Consider the following 15,228-nt stretch of genomic DNA (forward strand, 5'->3'; position numbering starts at 1 on the left):
TTTCTATGTTTCTTAATCTTGGCAACTATATGCATACATGATTTTTTGGTTAATATGGGGTATTCTCATCTTAGCAATATGCCAGTGGTGGCCTGACAATTGTGACTCCCAAAATTCTGCCAACGAAGGTATAGCAGAGTCTGTTTTGTGCTGCATCCTTCTTTTAGTGTTTCCTGCCCAGCGTTGCTCTCGACCACCGATTCCTATTCACTTGAATAGAGTTGTGACGCACTGGTGAGGGATGAACGCCACTGTGCAGAGACAACTGTGAATCTAATGCAGCACTGGGGTTGACCCCCATGTTCATATAGTGATGGCAGAGTCTAGCAATAGGCTGTATAATCCTGCGTAAAACTGAGGGTTAGCTACTCAGTAGAGACAAGCGCATCTCAAGTCCATTTGAACCCAAGTGTGCAGCATTTGACTAGCGGCGGCTAAAGTAGTTGGATGCCGTCCTATGGAGCCCTGGAAAACATGGATACAGCTACAGGTCATATCCATGTTTTCCAGGCAGCCCTAGGGTTGCATCCAACTTTTTCAGCCAACGCTTAACAAATGCCGCACGCTTGGGTTCAAATGGACTCTATCAAACTTGAGTTGCGCTCACCTGTACCTAAGCAGTTAGGTTAAGCCTGGTTGTATTTTGTATTCAGATGAACATTGGTATAATGATAAAAGATGGCCAATGTTAATCGATAAGGGGCTATTTAGTAGTCTACACTGATGGGGGAGGGGTTCTGTCTGCTCAGAACAAGCTATGTTAATTCAGACTTAAAGTGACTGTACCACCAGGCCCAGGCAGGAGCACTGGAGGTGGGCCGACCCACCCTTAGTGGAAGGAAACCCCAGCCCCTCTATGATAGGGTTCCATTGATTCTAATGGAGTCACCTCATGGAGGGGCTGGGGTTTCTTCCCACTAAGGGTGGGTGGGCCCGCCTCCAGTGCTTCAGCCTGGGCCTGGTGGTACAGTCACTTTAAAACTTACACGACTTTCTGATAAAAAAGATTTCCTTCCATACTTACCCTGTTTTGCAGATGTGCAGGATTTCGATATCTCCGGTAAAATGGCTGCATTTTCCTTACTGGACTATATAAAAATATGAGATCTTTAATTTATTGCATGACTGTGGGTACGATCGCCCATGTTGTGATGGATGATGGTTAACCTTTATGACTGTGTTCCCCAACCTGCGACTCTTCATCCATGGTACGATGACAACTCCCATCGTACATGTTGGGAGTTGTTGTTGTTGTGTAACAGCTGGGGGGGCCGCAGGTTGGGGGAATCACCGTCCTGGGTGAACATAAAGAATCGGTAAGGCCGTAGGATGCAAATAAAGGAATGTGGCGATTGTTACACTGCGCGTTTCGAGTACAGTCTCTTTACTCTTGTTTCTCCTCCATTGAATTAGTTAAAGCTTGCGTCCATGCATATTCAGGAATGGGGTGTCCTCCGGAGTTATGAAGGGGAAGTAGCAGCCATAGCATCCTGTTTCAGAAATCCAAAACTTATTAAGATGCATTAAAAGAAGAGGCAACAAATCCACATCTTGTAGTAATGTCCAGACTAGGGATGGGACTGGTATCTATTTGAATGCAGCCCACGAAACAACATGGCTGCCTCTATTGTGCGCACTGTGAGATATCAGAGGGGCTGATCTTCAGGATTAGGGGTGTAGGACAGTCCCAATTTTCACTTTTACAGTGTGATACATTAAAAACAAAGATGAGGGAGGGGGATGGGGCAGGATTCCAAGATGGATAGGGTCCCTGTATTACACAGGATAAAAGTCCTGAGTAGATTTCAAGTGTAGTTTTTTTTGGGAATTGTTTATTAGTCAGTAAAGTGCTCCCACTGAACGCAGGCAATCACGCCCCCGCCCCCCCAGGGATATCTCCTGGTGGGTTTGTCAGAGGGGTCGGGGACCATGCAAGCCGGACACCTCTGAAGACAGCGGAGGACTGTGGGTGCCTTTGCTGGACATCCAGTCATTCAAAGAAGCTTGGTTAGCTTTCCGGTGTGCCAGTCGATGAGTAATAGAAAAGCCAGCGTTTCCTTCCAACTGAGACAAAATGACCAGCACCTGCCTGAGGTGGAAAGAGGGGGATACATCCATCAATATAGGGGTATACAGGGTTATATGCTGGATACATACTATAAGGCTATATACACTGTAAGGGCCCTTTAACACCCCCCCGACTAGTGTAGATCAGAGAGATCAATGCTAGAGATGAGCGAACCGGGTTCGGGTTCGAGTCAATCCGAACCCGAATGATCGGCATTTGATTAGCTGGGGCTGCTGAACTTGGATAAAGCTCTAAGGTTGTCTGGAAAACATGGATACAGCCAATGACTATATCCATGTTTTCCACATAGCCTTAGGGCTTTATCCAAGTTCAGCAGCCACCGCTAATCAAATGCTGAAAGTTCGGGTTCGGATCGACTCGAGCATGCTCCAGGTTCGCTCATATCTAATCGACGCTCATTTGTATAGAATTTACAATGCCTCATCGCTGGATTCTTTATGCGCCTTATTAACTTCGTCAAAGTGGCTCACACAATCCAAGTGCGCCTGACTAGGGGAAGATACAACCAGCTGTCTTTCAACAGCTAAGGACCCATTTACACACAGATTTTTGACAGGTTATCTGATAGATTTTTGACGCCAAAGCCAGAAATGGATTTGAAAAGAGGAGAAATCTCAGTCTTTCCTTTATGAACTGTTCTCTGTTTATATAGTCTGTTCCTGACTTTGGCTTCAAAAATCTGTCAGATATCTTTGTGTGTAATTGGGCCCCTAGGGTCCTTTAACACGGCCCCATGCAAGGACACAAATGAGTGCTGATCAGTGAGATCTGTGCTCGCAGTACCTTTAAACATCACGAAAATCGAGTGGCTGCATGAATGATCCTTGTATCGTCTGTGCGGCCATGGAAAATGACAGCACAGATATGTATATACCTGTGCCATCAGTTCCCAGATCACACAAGCAGTGCATACTTACCTTCTGCGCTGCTGTGTGATCCGGCATAGGTAAGTATGCACTGCTTGTGTGATCTGGAAACTGACAGCACAGGTATATACACATCTGTGCTGTCAGTTTCCCTATGCTATTGGCCGCACATCCCCTGTTTACACAAGAAAATGTGCGGCCAATGGAGATACATTTTAAAGCCTCCTCTAAAGGTATACCCATTCTTGGCTGATCGCTGTCGCTTTTACACGGGCAGATTATCATCTGAAGGAGCGCTTCTAGCAACACTCCTGGCCAATAAGCGTGTAAAATGTCCTTAAAGCAGGTCATGGCTGTCATCTATAGGCAATTAAGTGATCTGCCACCTACACTGATGAAGATGAAGCTCACCTGTGAAGAGGGGGAACGCTGTCGCTGGTTTTGAGGCTGCCTCGAGTGGACACCACATTGAAGCTGTCCGTGCAATCGCACTGGATGTGCAGAAAAGACTTGGGATGACGATTTTCTACAACCACAATGAGCCCGGCCCATCCGTGTGTAAGATAATAGCAGGTCATCCCCTCCCGACCCTGTGGGAAGAAGGCAGACACATCTTAACATGAGATCCAGGACTGTCCTTACAGCTCAGAAGAAAGCGGCTGTGAGGTACAAGCCAAATAAAGTCACCGATGTGAGAAATAATGAACTATCGATTTCTGCGGAGAGGCAGTAAATTATCCCGTCTCTACCTCGTGTCGCTCTCCCTTGTCTTCTGTCAGCAGGATAATGGCATCTGCAAGTGTTGTTGGTTGTGCTTCCACTTGTTCAACCATGACAAGCCGGGAACTATAAATGGCCAAGACATATCCCATGGGGTCTGCAGCGGAGCGACGATTATTGCTGCTACCTGTGGGACTGGATGCTGAAATACAAGACAGAACACTTTGATCAGATCTCTCATGAAAGCCCTTAAAATCTACGGATCTGGCAGCGGATCTGTCCTTACCTTGAACTGTAGATGATCCACCCAGGTGTAAGGTCTGCCAGTGGTTGAAGGCACAACACACCACAGCGTACTCTCCAGGTTCCAGCATCACATCGCATCCCACAAATTTTTTTACCGCTCTCTTGCTGTGCACCATCAGACGGCCCAACATGACTTTGCCGGTACTGCTGTGAGATGCCCGGAAAACCATGATGCAGAGGTCCAGGAGGTGACTGTCCACAGTGTCTGATCGTCTGAAGAGACAGAGAAGAAGATTACCACAAGACCATGCAGCAATAAATAAAGTAACAAAAATGGCTACCATCTTAAAGGAACAGCTCCTCACCATTGAAGGGAAAAGGAGCTGATGTGCAATGCCATACACTATCTGTACACAGGGTGGCGCTTTTTATTTTTTAGAAGAAAGATAAGAAGATAGAAGTAATTTCACAACGACTTTCGACATGTCTGTGGTGTCAAGAAGCCACAGGGGGTATGGGGGACAGTCACACGTGAGGTGGGGTCACCTTGGGGTCCAACAGCACGTCAACTATTCATCTGTCCAACTACATAAACTAATGCTGATGATCCACAGCCAAAAGCATACCTGAACAGACTTCTAAAGCAGTGACACCACAAACATAAATTAAAGAGACAGTGCTCTAAATTGTAATTTGAAAGAAAAGGGGTGAGGTGGAAGGGGGGGGGGGGGTAATGTTTGGTGATTAATTTTTCCAAAAATAGTGGTAATATCCACACTTGCAGGATAGGTTTTTTAGCTGCTGCTACAATACAGTGTTGCGGACTTCTACAGCCCTTTGTGCACTTTTTGTGGGAATCTAGTCAACCACAGATTGCCCATATAGGGTCCTCTGGCACAAAAGTAGTAAGATGATTTTCTGATTTACGGTGAATTGATAAAACATCTGCCAGAACCTTTGGATGTGTGTGCAAGACCAAAAACTATGTCTGCCTGAAGTTCATCGCATTTAAGGCATGGATCTGTAGAATAAATGGCCATAAGTTATCCCCTATGCGGGGAAATGTATGCCCTATGTAGTATTTTCAGGTTCATCTCTTGGTATCTGGCACAGGGCAATACCTTATATGCATATTCCAAGGTATGAAGTATAGTTTTAGTATCCAGATCTGGGATGTTGTGGGACCATTGTGCTAGACCACATTCAGTATTTGCATAATCATGATCTGGATGTAAGGGTTTATATAGCCGGATCATATGTCCCTTTGTAGCGCTTGGACTTGTTATGCATTTATGTGATGTGAAAGTGATGGGAGCACTGAAGTGACATAGCTGCGGAGCGGAATTGAGAGTATGTGAAGAGTGGTATACGAATATTTAGGTATATGGATAGTCCGGGGAGCCCATAGGAGATAGTGGTGGTCTGCTGTCACTGCCCCTGCCGCACGGAGCGGCGGCAGCAGATCGTAGCTCTCCACCTGGTTTGCCTTTCAACATGCTAAAGGACAATGAAAGACGACGATCAGACAACATCATTCATGTCAGCTGATCTTTGCCTTTTATTACACAAAGCAATTATTGGCCGATAGTCGGCCAAATACAGCTGATAATTGCTTTGTGTAATAGGGCCTTAAGTGGGCGATAGGTTGTTCTTTTTTCTTAATGTTTGCCAAGCCTACCAAGTGGTCAAGATAAGAGGAAATATTTAGGGGAAAATGCATGTATGATAGTCCACATACTAACAGATTAAGAGCAAACAGTCCCCTACAATTCGAGGTAGATAGGTGGTAATGTTGGGGAGCTTGAGACCCCATGTAAACTGGGAGAATGTGAAGAGCTAACTTGAAAGATTCTTTTCTCCCGTATGAAGGGACGGATGAGGAAACTGATTCGCTTAATGTCCTTTAGGGCCCTATTCCACCGGACGATTATCGTTCACATAATCGTTAACGATTAATGATCTTAAACGACCACTAATGCGAAAGACCTGAAAACGTTCACTCATTTCCATGGAATGATAATCGTTACTTATGATCGCATTTGCGATCGTTTTTCTTCACTATTTCTTCGCTCTTGCGTTCGTATCTACTGCAAACGACCGGACATCTTATTCAATGCGAACGATTTGCGAACGTTTTGTAAAGGAGCAACGATAAAAATAGGTCCAGGTCTTATAAAGCGATCAACGATTTCTCGTTTGGTCGTTAATCGTTAACTGCATTTCAACCAAACGATTATCGTTTAGATTCGAACGATTTAACGATAATCTGAACCATAATCGTCTGGTGGAATAGGGCCCTTAGTCTAAGCCAAATAGGTAGCGTTTGCAAAAAAATATGAGAGCTTTGGTACAGCGATCCTACCTATTTCCAGGTCTCCTGGTGGAAATATAAGGCTCTATGCTAAGGCTATAAAAGGTAGATGGCAGTCTTGGGATGTTGCTCCCCAATACGTGATGGCTTTGGTTTGCCACTTTATAATACTACTCTTTAATTCACCATAAAATGCAATGTTGCCATGAGACGTGAGTAACACCCTGTCAATCAGGTCTGGCATACAGCATCTAAGGCCTAGATGTTGCAGTAGCCATTGACTGCGGTATCTAGATGGTAAATGGCCGGGATCAGAGGCAACTCTGATGTTGCCCACTGATGACAGATGTTTGCTGTACAATCATGTACATGGGTTAAGAAGAGTTTCATTGTTTTCTTTCTTGGGGATGGGGTGGTTGATAATTTGCCCTGGTCATGTGACGGTTGCACAGCTGCACAGCCCATAACAAGGCACAGCTTTGATAACCGTTCTGTACCAAGTCCTGCACCTGTGTGAGCGTCACATGACCAGGACTGAAGAGTGAAAGATGTCATTCAGTGACCACAAGCAGAGATCTGATACCACAAGTGGAAGTTTATCAGAAACTAGTTCTTTGGCTTTCAACACTGGTATGAAGAGTGCAGAGGCCAGGGGAGGTGAATGGTGACCATTAGACACAACCACCTATTACACATACATGCCATACACTATGGGAATACACTACGTATATTTCAGTCAGTATATGTATATTTCAGTCAGTATTGCAACCAAAACCAGGAGTGGATTAAAAACACAGAAAGGATCTGTTCACACAATATTGAAATTGAGTGGATGGCCGCCATATAACAGTAAATAACGGCCATTATTTCAATATAACAGCCGTTGTTCTAAAATAACAGCAAATATTTGCCATTAAATGGCGGCCATCCACTTAATTTCAACATTATGTGAACAGATCCTTTCTGTGTTTTTAATCCACTCCTGGTTTTGGTTGCAATACTGACTGAAATATACTGACTGAAATATACATATACTGACTGAAATATACTGACTGAAATATACATATATTGACTGAAATATACGTAGTGTGAACATAGCCTAAGGCTGCGTTCACACTACGTATATTTCAGTCAGTATATGTATATTTCAGTCAGTATTGCAACCAAAACCAGGAGTGGATAAAAAACACAGAAAGGATCTGTTCACACAATGTTGAAATTGAGTGGATGGCCGCCATTTAATGGCAAATATTTGCTGTTATTTTAGAACAACAGCTGTTATATTGAAATAATGGCCGTTATTTACTGTTATATGGCGGCCATCCACTCAATTACAACATTATGTGAACAGATCCTTTCTGTGTTTTTAATCCACTCCTGGTTTTGGTTGCAATACTGACTGAAATATACGTAGTGTGAACGCAGCCTAAAAGTTCCTTGAAAGGGTCAGGACTTCTTGGATAGTGTACTGTTCCTGTTACCTCCCTGCTGTGTACCATCAGGGAGTGCCTTAGCACACCTATTAGTCAACGCAACGCACTTGGATACCAAGAAGTCGCATTATTAATCTCGTATATGGCTGCAACTACAGGAAAGGGCAGCCATGGAGAAATTATGTTCACTTGTGTAACCCATAGGAGAGTAGGTAAGGGTCTGACACTAAGGGGCAGAGTATCGAGACACCCTGTGATTAAAGCGAATGTACCATCAGGTACATTGCTTTAAGTTTTTTATATGAATAGACCGGATGGGGTCCCTGTGCCGTTGTCCTTTTTTGAATCGTGGCCTGGTTCCCGTGTCTGTTTATTCCTGGGCACCATCCCGAAGCACCGCCCACCCCCAGTGTGACGAAATCATGTCCCCTCCATGACGCGGCTCTATAACAATAAATGGAGCCGTGTCACAAAGAGGGGCGGAAATCATCACACTGGAGGCAGGCGCGCCCGCCCCCAGTGCTTCTGGCCGGGTCGGTACCGTGCATGGGAACCAGGTCACAGTTCAAAAAAAAAAAAAAAAGGCATCACGGCACCGGTCTTTTCTTATTAAAAACTTAAAGTGATGTACCTGATAGTACATGTGCTTTATCATTAGGAGACCCTTTGAACACATTGGGAATTATCCATTAAAGGGACTATCACAAGATTTGAATAATGCCCCATGCACAGGATATGGAATAACTAGCCGATGGGTAAAGGTTTACCACTTTTACGAAAACAGAGGTCAATTGTCTTCCAAGTGAATGGAGCAGCAACGTGCTTGGCCAACCACCACTCTATTCATTTTCCATAGAGTTTAGCAGTCTGTAATGTTCACAAGTTCTATAATGGAGGGGCAGTTGAGCATGCAGGTGCCGCTTTTCTCATTCAGAGGGTATAGGACCTCGATTTTTATGATCAGCAGGAATCCCAGCAATCTGACACCTACTACTCATATCTCCCATTCTGTGGATAGAAGATGACACAGTCTCTTACCTGCTACCCTCCTGGAAAAGTGAGAACTCCACCGCCGTGCGTTCCACCACTGTGAGGGATGTTACAGTCACCGGGGTGGAGGCCTTGTTTGGGAAAGTGCCCTGAACCCTAACTTCATGCCAGTCAGTGTGGATCTTGCAGATATCAACAGAGTCAAAGTACCTGTGGGTGTAACATAGAAATATTAGAAAGGCTAGTATTCCATTATTGCTGGCTGGATACATAGGACTGATGGCTATTTTTCCTGATCCCCCCTCCCTCCTATACACATGAAAGCTCAGCTAAGTGTTCATGTGTCCTCAATGGGGTGAGAGGAGAAAGCGGCTGACAGAATCCTCTGGTGGCGGCTTATCTCCCCAATTAGGATAGGGTGTGTCAGGATACCCTGGCAGTGTTTGTCTACAGGGAATGGGAAGTGGTCTATAAAATTCCTCCAAGACATCCGATCACATGGGATGATGCTGATTTACTGTAGTCACCCAATGCATTAATGGTTGTGGCTACAGCCCAAGCTCATTCCAGCCCATCTGCTATCATGCAGAAAGTCAGAGGAAACCACCTGGGCTTTGAGCACTGTGATTTGTGTTCACATGAAGAACTCACATGGGAACCGCTGCTTTTCTTTACAGAGTAGCAAATTCACTATCATCATCATCATGGAGCTTAATGCACATTACTGTCTGCACAATGAAATAACAGCGCTCCATTAGGCCGCTTACACACAAGTGTATTGCGGCAGCAAGCCTGACAGCTTCATAGGGATGAATGATATGAAGGATACTGTCAAAATGAAGGTACCACTATAACTACTCAATTAAGATTTCTACATCACTTGATTGGACCTTGTAACATTGCTGTCTTTTCCTCCTATAGCCGCCCAGTTTCTGAGATCTACTCTGGTTTGTACTTACACAAATGTCCAGTTTGGTGCCCTGGAGACGGGGCCAGCCTCCCCCCCCCCCCCAGTGCACAGATATCTCCTCCTCAGTGACGTGTCACCTTTCAAATCAAGTCTGTCCCCAGCCTGAAGTACAAACCGGAGGAGATTTCAGGAACCAGATCTCAAGGGGCGGAATGGACGGCACTGCCACAATGTGTGCACCGCCGCTGAACAGGTGATAAGGAAATTAGTGGCACATTCACTTTAAGAACTGCTGTATTTTACATCCTTGTAATATTCTGGGCCGAGCTGGCAAATATATCTTGGAGGGGTCTTCTAATTACAATTCCACATCCAGTGGCATGCTGGGACTAGTTTAGCAACCACTGCCAGCTGCCTTTGGCTCGTCTTGCCCCCTTTTGAGTTGCAGTCTGTTCCTACCGATCCACCTATGGTCCCATGCGACAAGATGTGCTTCTCCATATTACTTCCTGTCTGTAATAGCTAAGTACATGGGACGCATTGGTCTTTCCATTATGAGCATGCTCTATTGGACATTGCTGCCATCTATTTGACCTATGAGGTCTTGTTTGACCTATGGGGTCTTGCCTACCAACGTCACTAGAGCTGACAAAACACTCGCTTTACTTTGGCACTGATTCATTTGTGCCACGTCCCAATTCCTTAGCCGTATATTGGGCTGTGGCTCACCAAAACCATCCATTACATGTTAGAGGCTTTAGGAGCCTACTAGATCATGCTTTGATACATTAGAGATGGAGCAAATTAAATGTGCTTGTCCATGTGGACACAATCAGCGCTCACTTACCGGATAAAGTCGCTGTATTCCATCCAGAAGACGCCTTCACTGCTGCCATGGGGCATGAGTTCATGTTTGAGCGAAGCTGTCCACGTATGCGAATCATCTGACCAGTTTCCATTCCAAGAGAAGCGACCCCAGGGGTTACGGAGACGGAGAAGGCTGCCACGGAAGAGGGGCCGGATTATGACGGGAAAAAGTTCAAGATTCTCCAAACTTGACTCTAATGAATTGGCCATCGATTGACTTATGGCCCTATTACACCAAACGATTATCGGCCCTATTTGGCTGATTACCGGCAATTCCAGCCAATAACTGTTTGGTGTAATAGGTCATGTTAAAAGATTGTGATCAGCCTACATGTAGAATATCGGCGGATCGCGGTCTTTCAACCTGTTGCCGCACACCACTCCGTGTAATACGAGTGGCGGCAGCAGACCACCACTGACTTCATTGGGCAGCCCGGACAGTCTAAGGATCATCTGGGCAGCCCCTCCCGCTGTGTGTGTAATAGTGGGGAATGAGGGGCAAGTGAGCACCGATTTCACAGGTTGGCACTCGTTTCCCACTCACATTGTGCCGTGTAATAGGGCCTTTAGTCTTGAAAAAGCCATTCTGCTTTATCATTACCCAGAGAAGTCAGGAACGGCATAGTCCAGTGTCTCGTTCCAGGAATCGGCGCAACACTTAACAAGACTAAATGGGTCGATGGCCAATCTAGCCTAACACCAACGTCTCATCCTTACCGTTGAGTACCGTTGACATCTCGGACGTCCAGTATGGAGTAGGCATGTCGAGGTCTTAGTCCTACACTTTCGTAGGCTGCATCATCCGCCTTCATGTTCCCACCTCCACAGGATGCCCCCATTAGAAACCTGGAGTAACGTGAAACAAACAAAACTAAGCTCCATGTACCAGATGGAGAGCTGTAAAGCAGCCCCCCGGGCACAGGAAAGCCGATATGTCAGACAATGACAGCGTTCACATGCTACAAAGAGTGCACACTACAATTCAGAAGAAACTGGACTGTCTTTTTGCTGGTCCTGTATAGGGTATGAGCTTAGTGGTAATAGTCGGTATATGGGGAAAGACAATGTGATCATTCTGCTGCTCTCACCCGGCTTCCTTAGAGCTCAGCATTTTGGCCCAGATGAGATCCGTGTCCACCGTCTCCTCTCGGGGGTTAGTGGAGCTGACTTGAAGCATCAGGCTTTCGCAGGGCGCTCCAGTCAGAGTGGCCAGGCCTTCGATAGCACGACCTGCCTGGAGGGCAAAGTAGGAGCCATGAAGCTTTGCCAGAGCCTTTTCGATCAGAGCCACCCAGAGCTGATTCCTTTGGGCCTGTAGGGAAGACACATCACATGCTGCTCAATCAGGTGACTAGCACTAGGATCCTCGGCACTGCAGGGTGTTGGTTTTTTACGCACCTGAGAAAAGAGTAGATACCCAGCTTCATCACATGGCAACATGTCATCCACCAGGACGGTGATCCAGGTGCCATCTTTGCATAGTCGCACCTGGTAAGCTCCTTCTGGGCATATTGTCCTTGTGATCATCACCCTCTCTACCAGCTCAGGTCTTTCTGCCAACACAGCGAGCGCACTGAGAAACCTATATATGTATATAACAAAAGCAAATACGTCAACAGTTACCATCAGCAGAAAGATACCATATTTTATGTTAGATCTCTCCCATACACACACACTCTTGGCTCAGCTAAGTGTAAAAATATTCTGAATGGGGGAAAACCACTGCTAGATTCTTCTGGTGGTGGCTTATCACTCCGAGAACAAAGGGATGAGGCACAAGGAAATCAGCATGGCTGATCCATCTCTACCTTAGAAACAACCCCCCCCCCCATAAACATCATTATATGGTCGACCAATCCTGATGAAAAATCAACAGGTACGGTGATGTGCATGACCAGCTTAATAGTACCACCAAACACCCCTGAACCCCAACAAGGGGATTAGCTATAGTAACTGCAAGGGACTTCTTTTGAGCTATATACCGCAAATCCAATGAGGGTGAGCCACAACATGGCAGGACCCCTATTTTCTGGAAACCATCTGCACTGAAACCCTGATACTCTGCACCTCCAGGACGGGCAAAGTGCCATTTATAAGACTTTACAGACCATTGGGTACGTGAAAGGGGATAAGGGAGCGCCACCCATGGCCATGGGTTGTGTCTGCTATTGCTCCCCCAGGTTCATACATATAACCAGTAAATACCTAATATATAACGTATATCTAGTATAGAGTGTCAGGAAATGTAAAGGGGGTTATTCAGTGTTAGAAAAACATGGCCACTTTCTTCCAGAGACATCACCACTCTTGTCTCTTGCCAGATGTGGTTTGTAATTAAGCTCCATTCACTTCAATGGAACAGAGTTACAAAACCTGCACCCAAACTGGAGACAAGAGTGGTGCTGTTTCTGGAAGAAAGTGGACATGTTTTTGTAACACTGGATAACCCCTTTAAAGGCCCTATCCCAGAATCACAACTTTCTAGCATGAGATCAGGGGTCCCAAGTCCCCCATCTGCATGGAGGAGCCTCTGAGCATGTGCATTGTTGCTGTATTCAAAGTCTACAGAACAGAATCCACGCACCCATCTCTATCAGTCCCATAGAGGAGTAAGGAGTGGTCGAGTGCATGCCTGACCACCATTCTAAATAGGGGACAGTCCTCAGATTCTCTGCGACCCATCATGACCAAAAACTGATCACCTAACAAGCGAATGGGTGATAAGTAGTGATGAGCAAACTTCCCCAACGTAACGGTTTGGGTGGGTTCATACTACGGAATTCTGGTGGATAATGTCTGCGGAATTCCGCAGTATGTCCGCGCGTCTTTCCGCCGGCTCCATAGACACCATTCTATGGGCCGGCGTATTCCGCTATCATGTCACTTCTTTCAGTGGATAGCAGAATACGCCAGCCCATAGAATGGTGTCTATGGAGCCGGCGGAAAGGCGCGCGGTCGTGCGCACGGACATACTGCGGAATTCCGCGGACATTATCCGCGAGAATTCCGTAGTGTGAACCCACCCCAAGTCTGAACCTAAACATGCAGAATTTGACTCCCAGAGACCTATGGCTGTATCCATGTTTTCCAGGACTCCCTAGGGCTGCACCCAACTTCTCAAGCCACGGGTCTAACGCTGAGTGTTTGAGTTCAGATGAACCCGAATGTTCAGTGAGTTTGATCATCAGTAGGGATACGTTGTGATTCTCAAACAACTCCCTCAACTACAGCATTCTGCTCCTCAGAGGATGCGGCCATGTATGATGTGACGTATGCACTTACCAGCAGTTTCCCAGCAGCCCTTGCTGTATGTCGCACGGTCTGGGTGTGCGAAAGACAGACCACTTCACCCCGCTGAGGCTGCAGTTGATCTCTTGCGGTCGCAGCCATTGTTTCACCCTTTGTTGGACGCTATCAGACTCCGGAAAGCCGACAGAACTAGGCCCGGGAGGAAAGCTGTCGTCCACAAAATTCACTCTGTTCTGGGATGGGGACAGCCAAGAGGACAACTGTCAGGAGGGGTATTAGTGTATTGTATCAGGAGGGGACGGAGGAAGCAAAGAACAAGAGATGGTTAGTAGAGGAAGAACCGTACAGCTATGTGCAATGGACGGGGGATAATGCGGGCTGGGAGCACCTGGGTCCACGGCTGCGGTGAAGCAAGGACACGAAGTGCTGCAAAAATAGGAAGGACTGGGGGAATCCAAGGTAAGGATGAGAAGGAAGGTATAAAAGAAAGCACAAACAGTACAATATAACATCACTTAAAGGGGAACTCCTCTTTCATATAAGCCACCAAGATCAGTGTTTTATCGACTCTTCTATAACTCCAAGGGGAGTAGGATGGATCAGTAAAAGATTCAGCGTGGCGCTCATAGGGTTAAGCGCCACACACCACCTCTTTTCGCACGGCAGGTGCACTTTAAATAGAAACCATTGTGTTATTGTGTGCACAACTAGTGTCATGTACTGTATGGCGTTCTAGAACACCGGCAGTGTCAGGTTCGCGTTTGGTGTCAAGTTCACGGTCTAGCGTGCCGACAGCCCTCCCCGGCCACTGCAGGTGCTGCGGCTTTACTGGAACGTGGCCACATTCACAACTGTTACCAAGATCGCTGCTCGCAACAATGGACAAGGGCAGGCCGTGCCAGGGATGAGCTGGAGATCTCACAGAACGGACATTCAGGGCTAGATGAGGGGAGAACAGATGTGGGTATAACCCACCATGACCCACAGCTGACACTGAAAGCGACACGCCACATTTCATAAGACTGGCTACTCGCCATTGGTACGAGCAATTTCTGACATCTCCCCATAGGCAATGATTCACCTTGGGGAGACACAGCTTGTAGAGGTGCAATGCTCCCTGGGAAAAAAGTATGCAAATAGATCCCAACTAAGAAATAGGAAACAGACTCTCTAGCTCCATCTGTAGGTCAATACCCTGTAAGAGCACGTTCAAATGTTGTAGATTTGGGCATAGACTCTGCATCATAATCTGGATGTAAGTGAATGGGGTTTTCACAACCATCTCTGCATCCTAAGGAAGAAAAAAATGCTATATATTTCCATGAATTCAAGCCAGTATATTAGACTCATGGATTTGCGGCACTTCACGCTGCACCACCTCAGCAGAAACCTAAGTGTCAGCATCCTCAGATCCTGTGTACGGCAACGGGGACCACACACTAGATACACCATGTTATCATGTGAGAGAAGAGTGAATGACCCATCATAGAAAGGACTACCATCAGTTCAAAGACCTTGGGCCCAAAGCCAACACATAGTTACTGGCA

General features: G+C 46.2%; 1 protein-coding gene across 4 annotated transcripts in view; it reads right to left on the reverse strand.

Moving 5' to 3' along the window:
• Window positions 1–966: 966 nt before the first annotated feature.
• Window positions 967–15,228, reverse strand: part of CAPN15 (calpain 15) — a 45,253-nt gene continuing 30,991 nt past the window's right edge. For all 4 annotated transcript variants that reach the window (XM_069982106.1, XM_069982105.1, XM_069982107.1 and 1 more), the window contains exons 3-12: window positions 13,715–13,914; window positions 11,831–12,014; window positions 11,521–11,744; window positions 11,150–11,278; window positions 10,413–10,565; window positions 8,704–8,865; window positions 3,962–4,194; window positions 3,705–3,877; window positions 3,367–3,545; window positions 967–2,089 (exon numbers count right to left, since the gene is read on the reverse strand). In XM_069982106.1, the coding sequence (XP_069838207.1) occupies window positions 1,912–2,089; window positions 3,367–3,545; window positions 3,705–3,877; window positions 3,962–4,194; window positions 8,704–8,865; window positions 10,413–10,565; window positions 11,150–11,278; window positions 11,521–11,744; window positions 11,831–12,014; window positions 13,715–13,914 (1,815 nt within the window). In that variant the 3' untranslated portion in view covers window positions 967–1,911. The remainder of the gene's footprint in view (window positions 2,090–3,366; window positions 3,546–3,704; window positions 3,878–3,961; window positions 4,195–8,703; window positions 8,866–10,412; window positions 10,566–11,149; window positions 11,279–11,520; window positions 11,745–11,830; window positions 12,015–13,714; window positions 13,915–15,228) is intronic.

Source organism: Dendropsophus ebraccatus, chromosome 9 (assembly GCF_027789765.1).
Source record: "Dendropsophus ebraccatus isolate aDenEbr1 chromosome 9, aDenEbr1.pat, whole genome shotgun sequence".
In the NCBI taxonomy this organism is placed as follows: Eukaryota; Metazoa; Chordata; class Amphibia; order Anura; family Hylidae; genus Dendropsophus; species Dendropsophus ebraccatus.